Source organism: Numida meleagris, chromosome 1 (assembly GCF_002078875.1).
Source record: "Numida meleagris isolate 19003 breed g44 Domestic line chromosome 1, NumMel1.0, whole genome shotgun sequence".
NCBI lineage: Eukaryota > Metazoa > Chordata > Aves > Galliformes > Numididae > Numida > Numida meleagris.
Genome location: NC_034409.1, coordinates 165271692 through 165291832, shown reverse-complemented (window position 1 = coordinate 165291832; position 20141 = coordinate 165271692). Strand labels below are relative to the sequence as shown.

At 42.1% G+C, this 20141-nt stretch overlaps 1 protein-coding gene across 4 annotated transcripts in view; it reads left to right on the top strand.

The window, feature by feature from the left end:
- Positions 1-20141, top strand: part of TSC22D1 (TSC22 domain family member 1) — a 79754-nt gene that overhangs the window by 732 nt on the left and 58881 nt on the right. For 3 of the 4 annotated variants that reach the window (XR_002432518.1, XR_002432507.1, XM_021375553.1), the window contains exon 1: positions 202-3071. Coding sequence is in view for 2 of the 4 variants with exons in the window: in XM_021375553.1 (XP_021231228.1) it covers positions 202-3071 (2870 nt within the window). In the remaining 2 variants the exon portion in view is untranslated. Of the gene's footprint in view, positions 1-201; positions 3072-20141 lie in introns of those variants that run through there. The other variant, XM_021375559.1, reaches the window with a different exon arrangement.

Sequence of the window (20141 nt, the reverse complement as noted above, 5' to 3'; positions counted from 1 at the left end):
GAGGGAGAAAGAAAGTGAATGGCGGAGGATTGGAAGTGTCACATTCAGAGGAGGCGGAGGAGAGCTCCTCGCCCCCTCCCTGTCTCGGAGGAGGGGGGTGGTGGCGGTGCCGGGGTGCTGCGTGGCTCCGCGCCCCGCTAACTGTGTGCGTGTCTGTCTCTCTCCATGCCGGGGGATCGCTCTTAAAATACGCCCGATACAATGCACCAGCCTGACTCAGCCGCAGACATTAGTGCTAGGAAGATGGCGCACCCGGCAATGTTTCCTAGAAGGGGCAGCAGCAGTAGCAGCGGCAGCAGCTGCGTTACTGCTCCTACTGCACCAGGTACCGGCGTTGGGAGCGCTGCCCTCTCCGCCGAGGATTACCAGCCGCCCCTGCTGGTCCAGCCGCCGCCTCCATCTCCTGCAGCATCCTCATCGGCAGGCCCGCAGCCGACACCCCCTCCTCCACAAAGCCTGAACCTCCTCTCGCAGTCTCAGCTCCAGCCGCAGCCTCTCGCGCAGACCGGAGCTCAGATGAAAAAGAAAAGTGGCTTCCAGATTACCAGCGTGACCCCTGCTCAAATATCTGCCAGTATGAGCTCTAATAACAGCATAGCTGAAGATACGGAAAGCTATGATGACCTGGATGAGTCTCACACGGAAGACCTGTCTTCTTCAGAAATCTTGGATGTTTCTTTATCCAGAGCCACTGACTTGGGTGAACCCGAGAGGAGCTCCTCTGAAGAGACTTTGAATAACTTCCAAGAGGCAGAGACTCCCGGGGCCGTTTCTCCAAACCAGCCTCATCTTCCTCAGCAGCACCCTTCTCTGCCTCATCATCCGCAGCAGAGTGTTGTGATCAACGGGAGCGTTCACCCCCATCACGTCCACCACCACCATCATCTTCACCACCACCATCATGGACACCATCACCCATCGCATCCTGGAGTGGGCAGCGCCCCAGTTTCTGGAGGACCACCACCCAGCCCATCGTTTAGAAAGCTATCAACAACTGGAAGCTCTGACAATGTTATATCAGCTGCGCCAGGTTCTGCTGCATCATCCGCTGGTTCCCCTGCATCTGTCGTGTCTAATATCCGCACTACGAGTACTCCTGGCAATCTAGGTGTAAGTCCTGCTACTGGAACTAGTACCTTGAATAATATGGGCGGTGGTAGTTCTAGTGTGGCAAGCAGCATGCTTGGTACTATGAATTTAAGCAACATCACAAGTACTGGTAATGTAAATGCTTTGTCTGGAACTAGTGGCAATGTTAATGTGAATATCTTGAGTGGTGTTGGCAATGGTACGAGTGCTTCCTCTAGTGTCGTTAACAATGTTACGAATCCGAGTCCAGGAGTGGCCGCGGGATCTAGCCAGCAGCAGCCCGCATCTGGCACCTCAAGGTTTAGAGTTGTAAAATTAGATTCTAGTTCTGAACCTTTCAAAAAAGGTAGATGGACATGCACTGAGTTCTATGATAAAGAAAACACTGTTGCAGCTTCAGAAGGAGTAGCAGTAAACAAAGCAGTAGAGACGATAAAACAAAACCCGCTTGAAGCAACTTCTGAAAGGGAGAGCACCAGTGGGAGTTCTGTTAGCAGCAATGTAAGCACACTGAGTCACTATACAGAAAGTGTGGGAAGTGGAGAAATGGGAGCACCTACTGTGGTACAGCAGCAAGCGTTTCAAGGTGTGGGTCCTCAGCAGATGGATTTTAGCAGCGCTGCTCCTCCAGCAATTCCAGCATCTAGTATACCACAGAGTGTTTCCCAATCACAGCTTGCACAAGTCCAGCTGCATTCTCAAGAGATAAACTATCCGCAGCAGAAGCCAGGGGTCCAACCTCCTGCACAGGCCAGTCTAACCACTGTTACTGGGGTTCAGCCAGCCCCGGTTAATCTACTAGGTGTATCCCCAGCTCTGGGCCACCAGCAGCCTGCCATTCAAAGTATGGCTCAACAGCAGTTACCGTATTCTCAGCCGGCGCAGCCTGTGCAGACTCTGCCAGTTGTACAACAGCAGCAGTTGCAGTATGGACAGCAGCAGCAGCAGCAGCAAGCGGTTCCTACACAGATGGCTACAGGTCACGTTAAATCTGTGAACCAAAACTCTGTTACAGGGGCCGTGCCAGAGTACATTCAGCATCAGCAGATCCTTCAGCCCCCAGCACCTGCCATGCAGCCCAGTCCTGCAGGAGTAGGGGCAGGGCCTCCGGTTCCTGTTGCCCAGGCCCAGGGCATGCAGCCTACAGTCCCGGCGCACCCAGCCACTGCCCCAGCTCAGCCTGTTGCGCACGCCTCAGCAGCGATACCAGGTGTGGGTACCAGTGGGCAGATGCTGAGCGTCGGGCAGCAAGCAAACGTGGCCACTGTGGTGCAACCACCACCTGCTGCAAACCAAATTCCACCTCCAGTTATGCCATCAACCGCTGCTCCTCCATCTTCACAAGTGGTGCAGCCTGTGCAGACAGGAATAATGCAGCAGGGATTACAGGCTAGCGCTTCAGGCCTTCCTCAGCAAATGGTTATTGCTCAGCAAAACACTTTGTTACCTGTACAGCCGCAGGCACAAGCGGTGGAGTCAGTGGTGCAAGGAATGACTGGCCAGCAGCTGCCTGCAGTTAGCCCCATACCTTCTGCTAGTACTGTTCCTGCACCGAGTCAAGCTGGTTCGGCTGTGCCTCCTGGCATACCTTCTGCTTCTATAGGTATGGGACAGCCGCAGAACATAGCCCAGGCTTCAGCTGTGCAGAATGGGAACCTGGCGCAGAGCGTCAGTCAGCCTCCGTTGGTATCAACAAGTATAGGTATGCCGGTGGCACCCAGTGTGCCACAGCAGATACCGCTGAGCTCTACCCAGTTCCCAGCACAATCACTAGCCCAGCCAGTTGTAAGCCAAATGGAAGATGGCAGGCGCCCTACAGAACCTTCCCTCGTTGGTTTACCTCAAGCTGCCAGCGGTGAGAGCAGCGTTGGAGCGTCGGCCATCGCTGATGGCGGCAGCAGTAACGTCCCAGCCTCGGCTTCCCTCTTCCCACTGAAGGTGCTGCCTCTGGCGACGCCCCTCGTAGATGGGGAGGATGAGAGGTAAGGCCACCTGTAACTTTATTTCAGTGATGCACAGTTTGATACGCTCTATCTTGCAGCTCATTACAGCCGTTCTATGAGATGGAGCGGTGCAGTGATGTTGTCTAATTAGAAACGGGGTTTGTTAGGTCCCTGCGTGTGTAGGTATCCTATGAAAATGCTTGTATTTCTCATGAGGGAGTGGGTTGTATTGATTATGTTCTGAAACTACTGCGTGGGTAAATTGTGTTTAACAATGTGACAGTGTGTATATTCCCATTGTATAGGGGAAGACAAAAGAACACCGCGGAATGTGGGCATGCTGGTGGTGATTGTAGTTTAGATTATTTATTATACTGAAATAATTATTATTTATTCTTAAGTAGATAACTATTTTTTTCCACAAACTCAGACTTCATTCTGCCCCATCTTCTCTTTTCAAGTATTGCCTTCACTCAGGTTGAACTTGTTGCGAGGCTGTGGTGTGCATGTAGAAGCCTTCTCTTTGATAGCTGAGAGGTGCTCTAGGCGAGCGAGTATGGTGGGAAAGGGAAGGTCAGCAACGCTGTTGTGGCTCTTCCAGTTGAACTTGGGGCACTTTCAGTCTTGGTGGTTTTGCTTCGAAGCGTTAATCCATTGTGGGAGCAGCTCAGGCCTGTGAGGCACGGTGAGCCTTGGAGTCTGATGCGCCTGTGCAGTCAGTGACAAACTGCGCGCGTTCCCCCACCTCCGCTTCTCCAATAAATGAGGGTTGGTTGGTCCTACTGGTACGTGCTTGTGAATATTCTCGTTTCTTTGACAGCGTGTGTGAAGGAGCCGTGTCATTTGCGAAAGGCCCTCGAGTCTGCAGGATCAAGTGATCTTAGCAGCAGATCTGCAGTGTGATTGTTTAATATTAATTATGTCTGGAAATGCCTTACTCTCTTGGGGGCCTCTTGTGATAGCGTTTACAAGTGGACAGGAAGGCTGCGGTGGTTTCCCAAAAACCTTGTTTAAGAAGAAGCTGTGCTAATGGGAGAAGGAGATAACTTTAAAATAAATAACCTGCCTTCAAAATGAGGGAGAGGACAGAAAGGATCACTGGAGTTGGGGGGGGGGAAGGCTGAGACTTGAGGAAGGAGACAAAACAAAGAACCCAATGCATGCAAGGTGAGAAAGAACTGTTATGGTGATGGGAGGCGAGGTAATGTTTAAATATTTTCTTGGTGCCGTCACTTAAATTAGGAGAAATAGCGCTGGCCAAACTCTATTTTAAAAAGTATTAATAAACAGGTTTCTGGGAGAGGCTGGGTTCTTAATATTGAAAATACTAACTCTATCAGCAGTCTCTGATTATGTTGATCATGAGGTGTTGACTGTCTTAGTGGCTTTCATCACGTCTTCCTGAGATGCCAGAGAGCTCTAATGAGTAGCAGCTTGTCTTTGAGGAGTGTTGGAAGACAAGTTCCAACACTGCTTCATTTTGATTATATTTTTTAGTCAATAAATACGTGAAGGCGGTAGAAGACAGATGGAGGTGTTACAGCTCACAGTGTCACCATTGTGCTACTAGCAGTCAATTTTCTCAGGAACTTTTTTATTTGCTTTTCTTTCCTTCGACCTTTCTAAACTCGGACACTGATCCTTCTCTTTGCTGGCCTTGTTTTTTTTTTTTTAAATACCATCCAATGAAAAAAAAAAAAACCCCAAACCCTAAGCTTTCAGGGGATCCCAGCTAACTAAGAATTTTAAGCTCATTGATACTCAGTGTTTTGGAAAATCACATCCAGCACGTGACTATACCCTGATTTTAAGAGCATATGTTGGCTCTTCGTCAGGATGGGCAGTTTTTCCCAGCTTGTTTAAATCCCTCTGGGTAACAATAGCCAGAAATACCTCCTTCCTCTGTTATTTGGCCAGCTAAAGATCATATCCTTTCTTCTCCCATGCACGTTGTGTCTTTGTTTCTATCTGTCATCTCCAGGTAGACTGTACTTTTGTTTAGCTGCAGTTGGAAAATCATTTAGATGCTTTTCATGGAGCAGGATATGACTATCAAATGGAGATTGAAAATAATTGTTCCGCATGGCAGCAGCAGTCAGTTTGCTTGGGTAATTCTAGTGGCACTTCTCCCTGTATATCTGCCTGTAAAATTAAAAACACTGTGAGATTTGCTTCTGTTTCTGCTGCTGAGGAGTCTCAGGGCAGGGGATTGTGTTGCCTTGACTGTGGCATTTCTTTAGCTCTAGAGCTCGAAGCTTGTCCCTCCCTGAAGGCAGTGCGGGGTGTGCTGCTGCTCCCTGGCTCCTCACTTGTATCTCTGGCCAGTGAATGTCTCTAACTAGAGTTGGGAATTTTTTGCTAATCAGTCAGATTATTCCCTCTCTTTTACAGGAGATAAAGGGATAGCGTGCTGTAAAATAGTACATAATTATGTAAAATTGTTGAAAGCACATAAGCATTTAAGGAGGTGTACTGTAAATATGTATGCAAGTGTGTGCATATAAAACCTCTCTCTTGCACGCACATGTGTGCACATATATATCTCATTTAAGATTTTATCAATACATCCCAAGTGATTCTGAGCCTCGCAGGGGAAGAGGTAGGAGAAAAAAAGCGAGCGATGACATAATTGGGCCAGTGAAGAAGCTGTAAAATTCCATGTAGTGTGCCTTTGAAGAAACATCTGACCCATGTAATACCTTGTTTAGATTAACTCTCAGCTTTCCTTAAACCTGTGTGTAATTGCATTTAAAGACCAGTATCTTTTAAGTCTTTAGCCCTGTTTGATTTTTAGCACACCGTTTGCAGCTCTTTCTGTGCCTGTTATCAGGATGTGTCCTTTTAATTATAGGCACTGGGGAGCCTATCTGCTTTGAAAAACAGTAACCTTTATTTCCCCTGTACGGATCAGGGTTTTTTTTTTCTTCTCCTCACCACTGTGACTTGAAGAGATATTAAAAATGAACTACTTGGCAGAATGTCCTATGGAAAATTAATTTGCAAACTTCATTTATTAAAGGGGATACAAATAAAGAGTTGCTTTCTGTATTTAAAAAATGAATTCAGCCTGGTGTTTCCTCAGCCTGTCAGGAAAGCCGTCATGGTTATCTATTGGTGTATCTCTTCTATTATTTCAGTCTACAAAAATGCCAGCCCTTATTTTGGATATTGAACGTCTTTTTTGCTTTTCAGCTTGAGTCATGGTATGAGCTCCTTTTAATACATGATTCTCATGTAGTTACTCCCTTAAATTTGTGGCGGCTACCTGAATTTATTCAGTTATGATATCTTCTCAATTTTAGAGATGGTAATTTGAAATCAGTCTTTCATCTTTAAGCCAAAGAAATCTAGTTCAAATTTCAATGCTTTTCAAATCTTTTTAAGTATGGAAACGTACGTATTCATATTGCAGCAAATTCTTTTGTGTATTTATATGATGTTGCAATATTGATCCATTTTGCATCTTTATAGACAATGCTCGATCATGCTATAGGTTCTTGCAGTGAGGGTTTGTATGGATTTGTATAATTCTTTAACTGTAAAGAGAAAACTTTTTTTTTAAAGCATTTTTACAGCATTTATAAGGGCTGCTGTAAATGAGGCTTAAAATGACTTAATCTGAGTACCACTGCTCAAAAGCAGATTTTATGAATGAAAGATGAGGGAGCTGTCTCCCTTTGCATGATGCTTTCTGTAGAATTGCTTTCAGTCTTTCATCTGATGTAAGTTGTTTTCACCTGTTCGTGCATTTCATTGCACAGTAAAGCAGAAGAGGAAGGGGGAAAAGATGATAAACACGTCAAATTGGCATAGAGACTTGAAGTATTCTTTATTATCTGACAGCCTCTCCTATAACTCTCTTTCTAAAGGGAGACTAAGTAAAAGATCTCTTTACGGCTGGGCAGACAGCAGAACAAATTTGGGGGGGATGTTTTTCTGTGTAGTGTGTGTTCTGACTGGTTACATCAGTGGAGCAGTGGCTGGAAGCTTACAGCTGAAAGCAAGAATTGAAAGACTTGTGAACAGCCTTGGGAGACTCTAGTAGTAGTAACTAGTAGCAGCAGCTTGTCAAGCAAGTACACGGGAGATGGGAAGAAGTTTCATGTACACGAGTGTGCAGTAGGGGGGATTGGATTTTTACAGATGCAATTTAATACTTGTCGAAGATGCTAGCAAGCAGCAGCGAAATGAACGTGCTGCATTAAAGCTGGAAGCTTCAATTAAATGTCATTTTTGATGCAGTAACTACTTCGCATGCCTTTTTATTTTGTAAGCTCTTCTGGTGCTTATGCAGACGTTATTTGCTGTCAGTTTTGCTTCTGTATATTTAAGGAAAAGAGAGGAAGATACTTGGAGAAGATACTTTACAGCTGAGGGTTTGTGGTGGTATCGCATGGATTTACAGTGGGTTTCCTGGGTGCACCCTAGTCGCTATCTTCCATTTCTCAGATGTTAAGCTTGCTTTGAAGTCTTACCACCAATTTGAAAGTGACGTAACTTGAATTCCAGAATATTGACTTTTTAAAAAAGCCTATTCATATTTTCAACTTGACTATTTTTGGAGTTTGAAAAAATAGTTACCCTCAGTAATGGCAAGTCACATGAGTGAAAAGAGTGATTTGGCAAAGCAAATGCGGTTACCGCTGCATGGTGCTGACAAGTTCAGCTTCTCATTTCAGCTGAGGAAATAAAACACCCACCATTGGCTGAACTGAGTTTGTTAGTTCTCTGCTGTAAGCCAAGAAGAGTAGGGGTGTAGAGTCCGCACCACGGTGTCTGCTGGCCAGTTGCAGGCAGAAGAGTGCTGCTCTCCCTGCTATCTGCAACCCATCAGCTGAGTTTGGTGACACTTGGGCTGCGGTTATCCCAAACCACAGCTTGGGATGGTTAGCACAGTTCTGTGTGCGTAGTGACAGCAACTGCTTTGCTTTGTTGCCTTAGTTGGAAAGGTGAACTCAGTGCAGACAGAAGGAGGTGACCTCTCTTTGGAGGGACCTTTTTCAGGTGGCTTTTTATAGATGCGTTTTCTGCGCACTTGGTATTGAGTTGTATTTAAAGACAGGAAGGGCCAGTAGGTTTTAGGGGGCTGTAAAAGCAGTAATTTAACACTGAGGTGATGTGATTTCCAGAAGATGTTTGTTAGCTCTGTAGTTTTGTCTGCCCTTTGGAAATTGTTGATGTATAAGCAGACTAAATAGCTATGGACGTGGAAACGAAGAAAAGGTTCTTAATTCAATACTGAAAAGCAATTTTTACTTTATCAGGTGCGTTCCTTAAGCTACAGGCTGAACTAGAAATTAGATCCATCGGTCTCTATTGGTAGTTTCAACCTTGACAAGTTACTATGGTCTAGATAATGCTATAGCAGAGCAATGTCTGTCTTGTTCCTGGTAAGCTAGCAAAGTTATGAAGACGAGGGGGTAATCATTAAAACATACCTCGCTTAAATGCAAGTAAAAAGGTATGTGGATAGCACACCTATGTTAAGATGACAACTGTAACAACGCTGTTCTGTTTATAAAGAGTAATAAAGAATACGAGCTATTAGACAGCTGTGAAAGGTGTAGGAAATCAGTTGTAAATAGTAGTGCTGCAAGTGTTGTGTTTTAGAAGAAAGTATGGATGCTCAGATATCAGTATAATAATAGCAAGTGGATTCCTGGTGTGATCAGGGTATGCAGCTCAGTGCACATAAACAGGAATTGAAAAGAATAGCATGTTTTTGTTCTGATTGATTTTTATGAGCTGTTTCTCTTCTGTTGATTAATTTATGAGAAGAAAATGTGCTGTGTGTGTAATAAGTATTGTACTTTAACGAATACTGGAAACTTTTTGAAAAGTGGGCCTTCATTTTTTGCTTAGGGTACGTGGGCCACCAAAGGCAGTGCTGTTAAGCCGTGGCATGCTTTCATAGCTTACTGAGCACAGGCTGTGGGTACAATTATTCAGTACATTATTTCATGGTAATGATCACTGTAAATAAGGAACTATTCTATTCTCAATGTGCTTGTGTAAGAAACCATAGCCTAAAGGTAAGATGGAAAGAACTCTTGAGCGACTGGAGATACCACTCTGTTTATTTCGGCCTATTCTAAAACATTTGTAGACTTAGAATTGGAATGATGGGAGTACAGGGTAAAATATGGTATCATACTTTGCTCCTGATCCTTTTGCTTTTGATGTCTTAGCAGAATTTAACTCTCGGTCTGTATCAGGGAATTAACTAACAAAGATGGAAATCATGCTATTGTTGGTTGTGGTGTAGGAGCCTTTATCAGCTCATTTTGTGCGAGATTCCAAACACCTGCCGTGGATTGCCAGTGTTTGAAGCAGGATTTGGTTTGTGGTTGCAGTTGTATGCAAAAGTCTCAATCTTCCTTTGAAGCCTGGCTTTGCTAAGGGAGAGATTGAGTAGTTACTGCTGTTTGACAGGCAGGGGTTATAATGATCCTTTCAATGCAAATGCGGTGATATTTTGGATATTCTATCGTTGCTGGTTACCTTCTGGATAGAATGACTTGTTAGCACCTGCTGAATGAAGGTTTCCCTCTTTGGTGCCGTGCAGACAAAGAGAATGACTCATCACAGCTCAAATGCAGCACTTGTGCTAATATTGTTCAACTTAATGAAAATGTACTTGCAAAGCAAATTGCAAAACACTTGATTAGGTAGCCTGAAGAATCACTGTAAACTTATTTACCATTTCTCTTTGAGCGAGCAACTTCTTCTTGTTCTTTACATTTCTTGTGTGTCAGAAGCGACTCCTGATTTCTTCCCACTCCAGCCTTAACTTGCTGGCTTTGACTCTGCGTTGTTTTAACGCTGCTGGTAATTTCACATTATTGTTCAGTAATTCCTTTAGCCTGGTGTGTGTTGTTGTGTGGTCTTGAAATGTTGTTTTAAAGTGTTTATGATACCAGTGTCATGAGGTGCATAGTGTTGATGAGGCTTGATGCATGGAGTACCCTGCAAGAAGATGTGGATGCTGTTTCTAGTTAGGTACAGGTTTGATACCGCCTGGAAGTTGTTTGTAGAGTATTTTCTCATGTGCTGCTTAGTGCACTAGCCTGCTTGGCCAAGCAAACTGCTTGAGCTTTTGTGCAACTTGTCCAACCTCCTGTTTGTAGGCCTATTGTTGTAGCTTTAATTAGCATGGATATCCAGCGGGAACCTTTCAGAACTCTTCACGTTTCTTCATGTGCAATGAAGATTTGAACTTCTCTATCAGTTGCTTAAGCAACAGCGCTAAATAATAAGGACAGCACTTAAAGCAGCTGAAAATGTGGATACACATTCAACAGTGCTCTGTCTTCGTGCCTTTAATAATAGCTTTTTGTTGTGTTTTTTTTTTTACTGCTATACTGTAGCATAGCTTTTAAAGATGAGTTAGGAGGGTAAGGGTATTTCAGTGCTTGTGTAGCTACTCAGCAGCCCTTTTAATTCCATGAAATGTGAAGTTCTTAGTTCCTGTGGTGAGTTTTGTGCTTGGTTTAGGAATGGCATTTTCCTTTAAATCACTATAAACAAATGTATGCCACAGAAAAACTTGTCAGTGTTCATCCAGTATCTGTGAACTCCCTGTGCACTGCAGAGGGATGAAATCCCTGTCAAGATGAGAGAGAACTTAAATGCCTCTTAAGCTTCCTCTGACCTTCTCTTCACCCGTCTCTGTCACAGTTGTGTATAGATAGAAGAGGGATGATGACTGGCAGCCATAACTGATGTGTAAGGAACAGAAGAAATCCATGTTTGGAACTTAACTTAAACACATGCTTCTAAACATTTAGTGCTGTTACAGCTAATGGAGTTTGTGATAAAACCCAATCACTCGTGCGATTGCTCTGACTTCCCTTGTGACTGCAGTTTTGAAATCTCTTTTTATTTGATCTTCCTTTAAAAAAAAAAAAGCTCTTCAGGCAGAGTCAAAATTGTGCATGACTTGTTTGGCACATATTGCAGTCGAATGGGGATAAACCTAGTCAAAAAGCTGATGTCCATAGACTTCCTGAAAGATGATTTTCCACTTGGTAATTTTATTGGATGCATGAATATGGAACAGTCTCATAATGTGGTGCTGTGCCATGTGAAAAGGTGCTTTTTTTCTCTGAGAAAGTCAGGTGGCAGGCTCTAGGCAGTGTCTGAGTGCTGTCTTCAAGCTGAGCCCAGCAGAAGTGGAGTACTTGGGTCTGGTCTCGGCTCTCGTGAGTGTTCATCGTGCCTGCCCCATGGACAGCAGAGCAACTCAGGATCCTTAATTGTGTGTTTATGGAGATTTGGGCAGGGGAGTAACTGACGTTGTCCCTCAATGTCACTTGCAGTACTGGCTTCTCATAAACTCTGAGCATCTCTGATATCCGGCAAGGAAGGATTTGGTAGTAGTAATAGGTAACACCGAAACCAGATAAAACCCCACAGCAGCAGAACCAGCTGGAGAGAAACGGAACAGTTGTTGTTCTTACAGTTTCATTTCTTGCATTCATACAAAATAAGACCGAATAGAAATAAAACAAAAGCAACCATGAGTTAATGACTGCATATTTTAAGTTCTTCTTGAATAATTTACCGTACTGCTTGAATTTAAGGCATAAATGTACCTCTTTAGTCTATTGAATGAGGTTATTATGTTAAGAATGGATCGGCGTATTGCGCTGCCAAGTGTTTCTTTAGTAGGCCTAATATCCTAAATTAGGTGAAATGGCAAGTTACTCATAAATGCCCAGGGAATGGGGCGGGATGTGCGTGTGCCTCCATGTTCTTTTCTTTCTTTCCAAGTTTTTAGGGCTTTTTCCAATTCCGTAATAGCCTGTAAAAGAGAGGAGTTCCCGAGCGTGAATTTGATTGGAGAGAGAGGAGGGAGGAAAGAAGGTGTGAAATGTTTATGATGGTTTTGGTTTTCTTCTTTTCTTAGCAGGGAAGGAGATTTCAATCTTGTGAAACTGTGTCAGCCTTTATGAGTTTGAGCCAAGTGCACGCAGTTGTTGGCAACGTGTGGCTTCTTACTGGTGGGATAGGAGCTGAAAGGCCCTGTCGTTCGGGATTCCTCACTGCTGGCTGTTTTATAACTAAGAGTGGGGAAAAGGATTGTAAAAGGCTTGCTGTCTGATGTCTGTGTTAACTTTGAAATGATTTTAAGGTAGTGATGCTTTAAAGCTGGGAAAATTTTAAGAGTTTTCAGTGGTTTATGAAAAAACAGCAGCAATGCATCGTAGTCCATATATTCCTGTGGAGGTGTATCCTGCTAGCAGTGAAGGAGACACTTTATAATACTGCTGCACCAAAACTGAATCATTTCAGTTGTCATTTTGTCCTGGAAGCATGGGTTAGCCTCTTCTGTAAGGTTTCACTGCCTCAGCTCTTGGGATGTGTGTTCTTTGTGTTGAGGCATAGCGATGCAATTGAGCAGTCTTCTTATTTCGTTGGAAATTAACATGTAAGTGGAAGATGATGACTTGCATGAAGATATTTTCAGCTTCTAAAGAGAACTGTGATCCGTGGAAGAGGAAAAATAAATATTAACAAGTTGTAGCAGACAGTTGTGGCTAGCAATAGTTCTGTATTTGCATTCGTCTGACTGATAATCTGCTCACTGAGAGTCTTTAGTGTGTGTGTGTGTATTTTACTGTCAAAATACTCAAACTACTTAGAAAATGCATTTCTAATGCATGTGCAGCTATTGGATGGAAATGTTTTGCCCGAAGGTGTCCTCCAAAGAATTCTTTGAGGGGCTTACGAGCATTTACAGCATGATTTCAGTGTATTTACAAATATTGTGATGAGGTTTACTAACAAAAGAGTTTAAGAAAGCCATGCTACCTTCCCTTTTAATACCCTTTAATTGAATAGATGTGTAAGGAAGCTTTTGTAATTTTTAGAAAGTTGCTACTTATTCCAGCCTACAAGCAAGACAGTCTTAAACCATCCTTCATATTTCATGAACATACAAGTGAATAAAATATTTTAGATACTTGTACATTTTATAAATAAATTGAGCATTGGGATAGCTCTTTAAATGCACTGTGCATGTTATATTTGAGTATAGATAGAAGATCAGCTCAGATCAATGTAAAACACATGCAGTTATTCAGCCTCTCAAACATTTTCTTTCTTATTCCGCTTTGGCTTTTAAAAATCCTGTAACTTAATGACATTATAAGTGCCCTTTAATGTTGCTTTCTCAATGTTGCTTCCCATGGTTTTGTTGCTCTGGTTGCTAGAACAGTAACACAGACTGCATTCATCTAATAATATTGCCCTGTAGCTTTGTGCAATTTGGCATGAACAGGTTGGCAGTGTGAGATCTGTGTTCAGAAATGATCCAATGCATGTTTTAGTTTTCTGTAGTAAATTGCAGTACTTTTGTGTAGAGCTCTTGTTAGTTATGCTAGAACTTCTTAAGCCATGCGACTTCTACTGAAGATTCACTTTCTTGAACATCCTTAAGCTGTGACTGTAATGTGGAAAGAACTAAGGATTAAAAGTGGTAACTACCACAGGTAGTCTAATCTGCCTGAAGTGACCACCAAAGAAATGTACCAAATACAACTGCGGGTAAGAGTAAGTGGCTTTTTTCCTAGTGAAAGAAAGGCCAGCCTTATTGAAATATTATTTAATTATAGTGCTTGTGAATGTGACCACTTTGTGCGGGGCTGTCCTTAGGTAGTTAACTAAGGTTGTTTTCAGTCTTGGATTCTATGGAAATTAAGACCATCTCTTGCAACCTGGCTCCTCTGAAAGCTAAAATTTAATACAAAAATGTTTGCAACTAAGGCAGTGGACACCTATAATGTCAGGATGGCTGCTGTTAACATGGTAGCTTTGTCTTGAAATTAAACTTGTGTTAATTCATCTTACTGAGTAATTGACAACATTAATAGAAGAGACTTCCAAAAGTAGCACAAAGGCCTGTGAAGTGGAGGGCTTGCAAACCCTCCATTCAGATCCATGTTCTGGAGGAGTTTGTGCAATGGAGATATTGGAGCCTGTTGCCTTTTTACAAGAAAGCACCGAGAAATGTATGTGCTTTTCTTCCTTTCAGTATTGTTTCTTGGGAAGGCTGATTTCCCTCTTAATGTTTTATGGGTGCAGAAGCTCACTGCCATAGGGAAAACTGAATTCTGGAGAAGCTTTTGGCCAACCAGAGTGAGTTTTGGTCAGTCTGCTGGTATGACATAGTGTTGTGAGGGTACCGTATATTTTTTGGAAGTTACTGTTTTGATTGCTTGGCTGTTGTGACCAGCACCTTCATGAACTACAGCTGATGGAGACAATTGATCAGCATTAATTGGAGATCTAGTGGATTAACATGTTTGATGTGCGCGCAACTTGCATTTTAAGACTTCCCAGTGTATTTGCGTTTCTTCACGTATAAACTGGTGTAGCTTCAACATATTGCTCTGAATACATACTCAATACTGGCATGCGGACTTCCTTCTGCCCCTTCCCTTGTAACACTGCCAAAAGGTAACACTTGCAGAGCTGGATTATGCTGCTTGTGGGAACTCATTAAGAAAAATAAAGCTCTCACCATCTTGTTTTTAATCCTGGAATAGTGTCTTGCAGTATGTCAGCACTATGTGCATTTTCTCTTGAGATTTGGTTCAGCATCACCTGTTCATTGCTTGGGAGCTCTTGAAGAATAATGAATACTTTGGTTCAGGAAAAGTAGGCTCTCTGATGGTCTTTACAGCAGAAGCAATGAAAGGAGGTAAGAGAGGATAATGTTTGTGATTAACCAAATGATATGTTTGTGTCAGCCAGCTTGTCTTGTCAGATGGTGAGAAGGCTTCCTTTTGAATTGTTTTCCCTTCTTTGTTTTCCTAGAGTGACTTTTACTTAATCAGAAGTCCTTTGTCTTGTCCTCCTGGGATAGGCTTCTTTGCTCCTAACATGAAAGCAAAAAGCTGAAGAGTTGCTGCATGCTTTACTGGAATACTGCAGAATTCAGTTAGTGTTGTATTTTTGTAATGACTAAGTGTGATCTACTGGGATTAAAAATAATTCAAAATGAAATAAAGTAAAACCTAGAACAAGAAATGTAAATCTCTAAATCTGACTGGTAAACTTGTGTCAGACTTCTGGTTGAGGTGGTAACTCCAAAGAACCTAAGGCTGTCATAACATACTTATTGTATACTTTAAATTATAAATGAACTAGTTTAGAACAAGATGTGGACCTTATGTGCTCTCACATAATTCAGGAATGAGAGGATGTAGGTAAAATTGCCTAGGCTGATTCCAAGCTGATGTTTTAAGTTTAAGGACCGTAGTTTTTTGTCTGTGGAACTCATTGCCACATGATACTGTGCAGGCCCAGAAACCAGTAGGACTACAGGAGGGAATATATGTGTATATGTATGTATGGTTGCATAGGGAGGTACACAAAACTGTGAGTAGCGTATGGGAAGGTGTATGACTTGGGGATTATGCTCCTATTACTATTTGTAGCTCTTCTGGGGAAAGGAAATGTATTTTTCTGAGCCAGGTGAGCCATGGCTACCTTCTGCAGCAGCATTGGAAGTATCTGATGCTGTCAGTTACTGAAGACAGGATACTTCTTCATACCTTCGTATGTTTTGATTCTTAATTGAAACTTCTTATTGAGAATAGTTTGAAGCATAAGGGCAGAAGAGGAAGCTGATAGAGTCAAATCGAAAAAGAGGTGCAGAAAAAGGCCGTACCTGTGATTGCTTATAGAAAGGTGAATGATCACAATTAATCCTGTGGCTGCTAAGAGGTAGCTGGAATGGGGGGATGTGTTGCTGACTTCATGGAGTAGTAAAAGCTGAGAGGTTGTACCTTTGAAGTAGGGAAACGTGTAACAACTGCCATGCTCTTTCAAAGCATAGCTCAGAAATTGAGATGTCATGTAAGCATGAAGTAGGATATTTACGGTTTCATTAACAACAAAAGCACTCATTCACAATCGTTATTTTTCAGGAAGCTGTTCTCGTGCTTGAAAAATGTATTGGTCAGCATAGCACTGGCTTAAAATAGCACTTGGGATGCTACAACACTGACTTTAGAGCCCCATTGGCAAGAATCCAAGAGGCCTGTAAAAGAAGAAGAAAAATGCTTTAAGTGTTAAACTGTTTCAAAAGGCAACTTGTGATGCTTAACATTTCTCAAAAATGTTGAAATTATATGCATGCTTAACACAAGTGCTGCAAAGTTTAAAATCCTATGAACAATCACTTCATAGAAACCATTCTTATTGGCAACATGAAAATAACTCAACCATAGATAGGTATGTATGTAGGTAGCCAACTGCAAAGAAATACTGGAGTTGTGCATAGTGAAGTGATACTTGCACCTGTAAGGAAGGTCAAAAGAAGTACACTTCAGCAGTTGTGTTTCTTTATTTTCCCTCCTTGCATGTATTCCAAATGCTTGCTTGTCTTATTGGGATATGCTATAGGCATGTTCTAGGCAAATTAATCATCTTGGAAGTATATTTAGTGGTTATATTATAGAATTGAAGTGTGCTGTTTGTCCTGTGTATCAGGAGAAGTCCTTCCACATCCTCCTTCCTTGCTCCTCCTTGGTAGTTACAGCCTGTCCCATGGGAGGGAAAGATGCCTTCTGTTGGTGATATCCCCTCTTGAAGCTTCTGTGGATAACTCCGGTAACTGTTGCTAATGCATAAATAGGCTAGTAGCAAATGTTTAAAATTGCCAGCTTCTCAATTCTACTGCTGCACATAGAGGACTATGAATAGGGGATGAAATGCTTCCTGCGTTTCCCCTCCCAATTCTGCCAGGTAAGTGCTGTTACCAAAGCTGCTGTGAACCATCTTCAGAGTGAGAAAGAGAGCAGGCAATCTCTATTTGGTTCATGACTGCCTGCTTGCTGTGGTAAATGGGGTGCTAATAGTTGCCTTGAGGACACTACAAGGATTCTGAGGTCTGGCAGGACTTGTTCAAAATGTTTCCTCATCACAGTGTTTCTTTTTCAGATGTGTTTATTACTGTTGCAAAAAGAAAGAATGCTAGAATAAGGCATAACAAGAACATGCAAGTACCACTGGGGAGGAGAATGACTTTACTGGTAACTTCTGAAACATGTTTTTCCAGGACTTCTACATTTCCAGGGTAGCTGGTGTGTCAGGTGCTCTGCAGATCAGTGCGGTGTCAGAGGTTGCTAAACTCTAGAGGAGACAAGTAATCGACTTAAGCTTTTTATGACTTTATTTAGAGCACCTAGTTTCTGACATATTGAGAATAGCTTTCTTTTCGTTGTATTCACTCCACTCAACAGCAGAATATTTACATAGAGTAGATTATATTATCTTGTCCAATCAGTCTGTGCCAGTTAAAGTTATGCTTAGTGAACTTGTTCAGACAAGACCTGGGTATGCTCCATAAAGGGGTACCATTGTGGGGAGAACTTGACTCAAAACCTGGGTGAAGACAAACCACAGCTACCATACCAGTCCCTCTTTGTGTCTTCACGTGGCTATCAGCTGCTTATCTGTGTGGTAATTGATTACAACGCCTGTCCCACTAGTAGAGGAGTCCTACTTCAGAAGAAGGAAAATTTTGCAGACTTACCCCAGGAGTTGCATTTGGTGTTTGGAAAAGGTACTTGATTCCATTTCAACGCAGTGTGATGTTGGATATGCAAAAATAAAGCCATTACTTTGCAAGTTAACAGTAAAATGAGTGATAAATTAAGAAACTTTGGAAGAGTGTTGATCTAATCATAATTCTTATGTCAGTGCTTTCCTCATACCATGTCTTCTTAGCATCTACAGGAAGAGGGACTGATGTGAACATAATACATTGTGCAACGTAAAATAAGTGCGAAGGATTGGGAGAGAGATGCAACCAAGTGTATGAACTTCTGTGTGGCTTGACTCTCAAGGAACTATACCTGACCCTCTTTTTGTCTGATACAGCTTTACTTATTGCTGTAAAACATCCTGGGAAAAGGTGTCTGAGGATGTTGGTGGCTTCATTAATTGGTGTTTTGATGACCTGATCTGTACCATGGAAAGGACAGCAATTTTATTTAATGTTGCTGAGCAATGCAAGACAGGGCCTTTGAAGATCAGAAGTAGAAGCTTTAGACCACAGGGGAAAACTGTCCTCGTGGGAATGATTAAGTAGCCAAAATAAAGGACGAGGAAGGAGTGTTGATGATCTGGTATGTTCTTAGGAAATAAATTTTCTGGTGAGGAATGCTGGTGGGTAAGGAGGGGTGGGTAGGAAGATAAAGCATGTCCATTGTCATCCAAATATTACTTCGTTAGGAGTGAGCTTTGTTTTCAACTCTTTAAGCTGTGATACCTACTCAGTGTGTTTAGATGTATCAAATTAGATTGACTAGCTCCTTTTCAAGAAATATTTTCCATTGCAACATTGACTACAGGCTTTCCTGCTGATTTTACAAGCTTCAATCTTTTTATCTTTAATACTTGTGGTAAGGTGGGAACATTTTTAAGATGTATATGTGAGCATTATATGCACGTGGTCTGCTGCTTGCATACAACAGGATATACCTGCATTGAGTGAACAGTTCCAGAGTAAAAGTGGGCTGAACTCTGATGTGTGTTGTACAGCACAGAATGAGTTCCTGCTTCCTTTAGCCAAGTAATTCTGTAGGTCACTGTCTGCTGGGGTGGATAAGTTTATACATCTAATTAGCCTAATTAATGCAGTGCCAATAAAGTTAATAGATGGCTTTTGCAGAAACTCCTATTACCCAATCAGTTACGATTTCATCAGATGTGATTGCTTGAAGTATGCAGGATGGTTGTGGAGATGAATGGAATGTTATTCCTGCTGCGTGAGGCAAGGTGCTCCTGACACACTTCTTAGTCGTAAGTCATTTAAAAGAAATAGGTGGTGACTCTGTTTTGCCATTGAAAAGAATTGTCACGGCTGTTTGCATTTGGGAACTGATCCTAATCTTGTAGTCATGAGTTTGAGCCTAATAGAAGAAAATGATAAAGGGAATCACTGAGTCTTCAAACATTTTGGTTTGGTTAATTGGTGTGGCTTAGATACTTCTGAAAACTTTATACTTAAAATGGAGGTAATGGCCTTAGGTGGAGCCAAGGGAGGTTCAGGTTGGGTATTAGGAAGAATTTCTTCTCAGAAGGAGTGGTAATGCTTTGGAACAGGCTGCTGTCACCATTCCTGGAGGTAGATGATATCTGCAGTGCCGTGTAGATGTGGCACTGAGGAATGAGGTTTAGTGGGCATGGTGGGGATGGGTCAGTGGTTTGACTTGATGATTTTAGTGGTCTTTTCCAATCTTAGTAATTCTGTAATTCTATGGAGGTGAAGCTCTTTTAAGGAAAATAAAAAATCATGCAAGTAGATTGAGGATAGAAGACAAAAGAGGAAAAGAAACAAACTAGAACAGCTCAGTGCTTAATTCTTACTGTGTAAATTGCTTTGAAACCACTGACCTGATGTCAGTGCATGCAGAAAATATGCGAAGGGGAATAGAAATACTTTTATGGTATGTAGATCTTTGGTGGAAAACTTCTTACTCTTGCTAGTGTGTGACTTGGTTTAAAATGCAGACTGGCAAGTTCCAGAAGCTTTAGGAGGTGCAGATGGAGGGGAAAAAAAGTAAGTAGAATTTCACTGATTGTATTTATTAATATGTGCATTGTTGGAATGAGACTGAAATGCAAATATTTTTTGCGCTGTTTGAGACTTATATGGAAAACATGATCTGTTCTTCTAAGGACTATTGAACCTGAATCAAGTTGTTGTGTACTACATTTTCCATTTGCGTTTGGATCATCTGATCTCCCGTATTGTCTAAGCTTTTCACTGCTACATGGAAGAGCCCTACAACATGTTCCAACATCAGAACAAGCTGTTAAATTCTTTCCTCTCTACTAATAGTTTTTGTCCTTTTAAGGTTGATATAATCAATTCAAATAATTAACTGTATTAAAAAAAAAAACAACAACTACTTAATTAAAATCCCAGCACCTCAGATTTAATGCATGGAAGTGTGGATTGGAAAGAGATACTTGGTCATTCTTGCAATCCTGCATATATTTAGGAAAAGGGTTGCTGACATATTTAGGATATGATATGATGGTTATTTCTGTGCTCTGTTGAGGCAGGGTTAATTTCAAAGGCCCTGGCAC